Below are 3978 nucleotides of genomic sequence, written 5' to 3'. Positions count from 1 at the left end.
TGGGTGCACCACGGTGTGGTGGACGGGGGAGGGTGGTGAAGAGGGACCATAGGGGGGGGGGCAGGCTTAGGAGCCACCTCGAGGGTGATGGATCGTGGAGGATGTTGGGGTTGTCAGGTCTCACGCATCGAACGCGCGCGTGTGTGTGCATACGCAGATGTGCGCGTGTGTGAAGGCAAAGGACACACTCAAATGCCACGTGAGATCCCAGATGATGTGTACGTTTCAAGTGGGAAGCCGCGCCCCGTTTGGCGCGCGCCCTGCAGTGCACCAGGTGCAAGGGCGTGTGGCTGCACGCCTGTCGTACTGGGTGGCCGCGCTCACCCCCATTTCATGGCGCAGAGCTGGTAGGGGAACGCAAAAGTGTTGACGAGCCCCCAGGTCGCGGTGCTGTGGCGATACGGGTGGAGAGGTGCACAGCCAGGGGCGGATGTTGTTGTGTGGAGGAGAAAAGGCAGTTGTTTTTGAGGCGGGGGAGGTGAGGGGTTCTGTGATTCTTTCGTGCGCGGGGAGGGGAAACGGCGGCGCAGGGTGGCGGCAACGCAGGCAATAGCAGGCTACGAAGAGCACCGCAGGAGCCCCTGAGGAGTGTTGAGATCGCATCAGGCGGCTTATGACCGGTCACAGGGCCGCGGCCGCGGCCGCTCCTGAGGCGCACAAGCCAAGATCGGCCACAACACAAAAGAGAGAGCGGGAGCTCTGGGGGCGCACCCAAACGTAATGATCACCCTGTGGAGATCAAGGAAGATGGAGGGGCAGGCGGGCGTGGGTGTGTGAGGGGAGGGGTGCATGGACGGCTTTGCAACGGCGGCTCCCAGGCCATGAGCACGGGCCGGCAGGCCAGCGATGGGGGTGCCATGAGCGACACCCTTGTGGGGCCGATCAAAGCGCGAGGGGCCAGGGTGGCGGCACCAAGCGAGGCCGGGAGTGTGAGTAGTGCGGGCTGGATGGGCTGTGACGCAGGGCACGCCTCACCAGGCCACCGGCCGGATTTCCAAAGGCGGCACCTCCCCTGCGCGAGGGGCGTGTCGGCAGCGGGCTTCAGCGCGGCACGCGGTTGTTTCACGAGACCAGCAGCCAGCCGCTTCGCCGCAACGGGCCCGGGAAGACCTTCCACCGAATATGCATGTTTCTTTAAGCAGCCAATACGACGGGGCCCGCAGCGCGACCCAGGGGGAGGGGGAAGCGTCCCGGGGAGCGGAGCCTGCTGGGCGTGTGAGGCGTGCTCATGCTCACGTGTGCGCCGCATTTGCATTGGTGAACACGTGCATGCAGGCTTGTGTGTGTGTGTGTGTGTGTGTGTGTGTGTGTGTGTGTGTTGACTTCCAAGGTGTCCCCACCCCCTTACCCATGATGGCGGTGACCGTCGTGTTCTGCCCCGCCATGAACGCCAGCTCATCTGGTGTCCGCGGATGAAGTGTGCGGCAGCAGAAGTGAGCGGGGCGAGGGCAGGGGGCGTCGTTCGCTGTATATGGATCGCTGCTGCCCAGCTACCCTGGGGTGTGAACCCATGGCCGTCGCCCAGTCGCGTTCGAGCCACGGGGGCGAGCCCCGCGCAGCGACCCAAAAGCGACAGGAGCGGCGCGGTGACGTCACACAGGGCGCCGCCACTCACAGATGATGATCATGCCCAGGATGCCCTTGCCGGCTGCGATGGGCGGGGCGGGGGCAGCGGGGCGTCGAGTCTGGTGAGACCAAACCCGATCACGTCGAAGCGGCGAGATCAAACCAACAAAAGCAACCATTTAACCAACCAACTGACCACCCAACCAACCAAGCAAACAAGCAAGCAAGCAAGCAAGCATCCCACCAGCCCACCAGCCTCCCAACCAGATAGGCAAGCAAGCAAGCAAGAAAGTCACCGAACAAACAGGCAAGCAGCGCACCGCCGGCGGGCACCACCGCGTCTGGTGCGTCGACCAGGTAGACCGCGAACAGCGCGGCGGCCACGGCCTGGGCTGAGGCCTGCAGCGCCGCTGACCAGAACAGCAGGGTGCGGCGCTTGAAGCGGTCCAGGAGGCACAGGCCTGCGGGAAAAAGGGGCACGAGGGGAGGTTGGTGGTGGTCAACAAACAACTCAGGTACTCGTGAGGGATACGGCAAATGAGTTGATTGATTGGGCGGCTTTTCTCGAGAAGGCTTCTGAGCACGAAGAATACCATGATCCATGGTTGGCAAGCAAGGCCCGCTGGGCCTGCCCCGCGAGACCGGCGAGCTGATGCAGACCGCGCGATGTCCGTTCGCTGCGGACTGGCGAGCAAAGCGGCTTGCACGCCCCAGGTAAGGCGCCAGCATGCAAGGGACAACAGCCGGGCGCGGGCGAGGGGGAAGGGGGGGGGGCGTAGTGGGGGTCAGAGGGATGCACTCGCCTATGATGACGCCGATGGCCTTTGTGACGCCAACCGCTACAGAATTGATGAGGGCGGTGTTGGTGCCTCCGCCCAGGAGGTGGAAGATCTGAGGGGAGTCTGCAGGGCAGGGGAAGACCGGGGGACAGATGAGGCGTGCAGCGGGAAGCCGGCCAGGTGCAATATCAGATGAGATTAGATCAGAACACACAAGGTCGGGACGAGGCGAGGCCGGGGTGCGAGCCTGCAGCTGCTGCGCTGCTGCATGCTCCGCAAGGAAGCTGCCAGAATTCCACTTGTGAGTTGCCCCACTTGCTCCAAATGCTCTGACAAGCACGTTACGTGCGGTTCAGCGCATGGCGTATTGCCGAAAGGTGCGGGGATTGCGGCGCCTGGGATATGCTGTGCTGAGCGGGTCGCTGCACAGCGCTGCGTGGCGGGGCTCACAGAATGTTGCGGCCGCGTTGCCGGACCACCAATTGAACGTGACCCCCATGAACGCCACGATCACGCTCGGCCAGTACTTGCGCTCGGACGCCAGCAGGCGCCACGCGGCGCGCGTGTTGACAACGCCTGGGCGGGGGTGAGGGGTGGGTTGGGGGTGAAGGGCGTGTCGGTCTTATGAGGAGAGGATGGGATGGGTCGGGGCAAGTTTCGGAGGTATTGAGTTTGTTTCTTGCATGTGCCCTCCACACCTTACAAGACACGCGTCTGCGAACCACAATGTCCGCATCATGTCACACGCGGGTGCTAACCGCTCTGTCAACTCTTCTCACACCCAGCCACCCGTTTGACCTTCCTCCCCATCCCCAGCAGAGTCAATCCAAACCAAAACCAACGTTGGCGCCGATAAGAGCCTTCACACCTTGCCGCCTGCCGGCAGGAAGCCCCGCTTCCTGGGCTGCCCATCCACCCCACCTGCGGACGCAGCGGCCCTGACCAGGTCCTCCAACTCAGCGTCCACGTCATCCACCCCCCTCAGCCGCCGCAGCGACTTGCGCGCCGCGTCCCGCTTGCCGCGGGTGACGAGTGAATTCGGGGAGTCAGTCCTGCGCGCTCGTGCGTGTGTGCGTGGTGTGATTGTTGTGTGATTGTTGTGTGTGTGTGTGTGTGAATGTGTGTGTGTGTGTGAGTGTGTCTGTGTGTGAGTGTGTGCATGCGCACAATAGTACACCTGTGTGTGCGCGTGTCCATGAAGCACGCAACGAGCCAAAGCATCCCCGCCCCACCCCTGGAACGAAACGCCGACGCAACAACCCCGATCCCAAAAGACTTTGAGCACGCCATATTGCAGGGGCACTGCGTTTATGCGCGCAAACTCACATCAGCAGGGACCCCAGCAGCAGAATGCCGGAGGGCACGCATATCATGCCCAGGGACAGGCGCCACCCGTCCTCCCTGTCGCGCACCGCCCAGTTGACAAGCTGGGCGCACTGTTGGTGGATAGAGAATTGGACAAATGGGCGCTATGAGGTGACTCATCCAGACAATTATTGGAGACACAAATCGACTGGATCATTGACATTCAACAAACAGGGTGCGGTGGAACGCTGGAGCACAGCACGGCCACATGTTCACGGCCAGCCCCGCCCCGACGTGGCAGCTGCCACCCAACAGGTTCCTCCCCCCC

General features: G+C 63.0%; 1 protein-coding gene across 1 annotated transcript; it reads right to left on the bottom strand.

Moving 5' to 3' along the window:
- Positions 1 to 621: 621 nt before the first annotated feature.
- On the bottom strand, positions 622 to 3718 carry MNEG_14785 (hypothetical protein; the record flags this gene model as incomplete). Its single annotated transcript, XM_014036744.1, has 7 exons — positions 622 to 647; positions 1349 to 1399; positions 1616 to 1648; positions 1887 to 2027; positions 2796 to 2921; positions 3267 to 3397; positions 3672 to 3718. 7 exons carry the CDS (start codon positions 3716 to 3718, stop codon positions 622 to 624), a joined length of 555 nt encoding a protein of 184 aa, XP_013892198.1.
- Between the last annotated feature and the right edge of the window lie 260 nt (positions 3719 to 3978).

This window comes from Monoraphidium neglectum (genome assembly GCF_000611645.1).
Source record: "Monoraphidium neglectum strain SAG 48.87 unplaced genomic scaffold scaffold04764, whole genome shotgun sequence".
NCBI classification, from domain to species: Eukaryota; Viridiplantae; Chlorophyta; class Chlorophyceae; order Sphaeropleales; family Selenastraceae; genus Monoraphidium; species Monoraphidium neglectum.
This window is presented reverse-complemented; position numbering and strand designations above follow the sequence as displayed.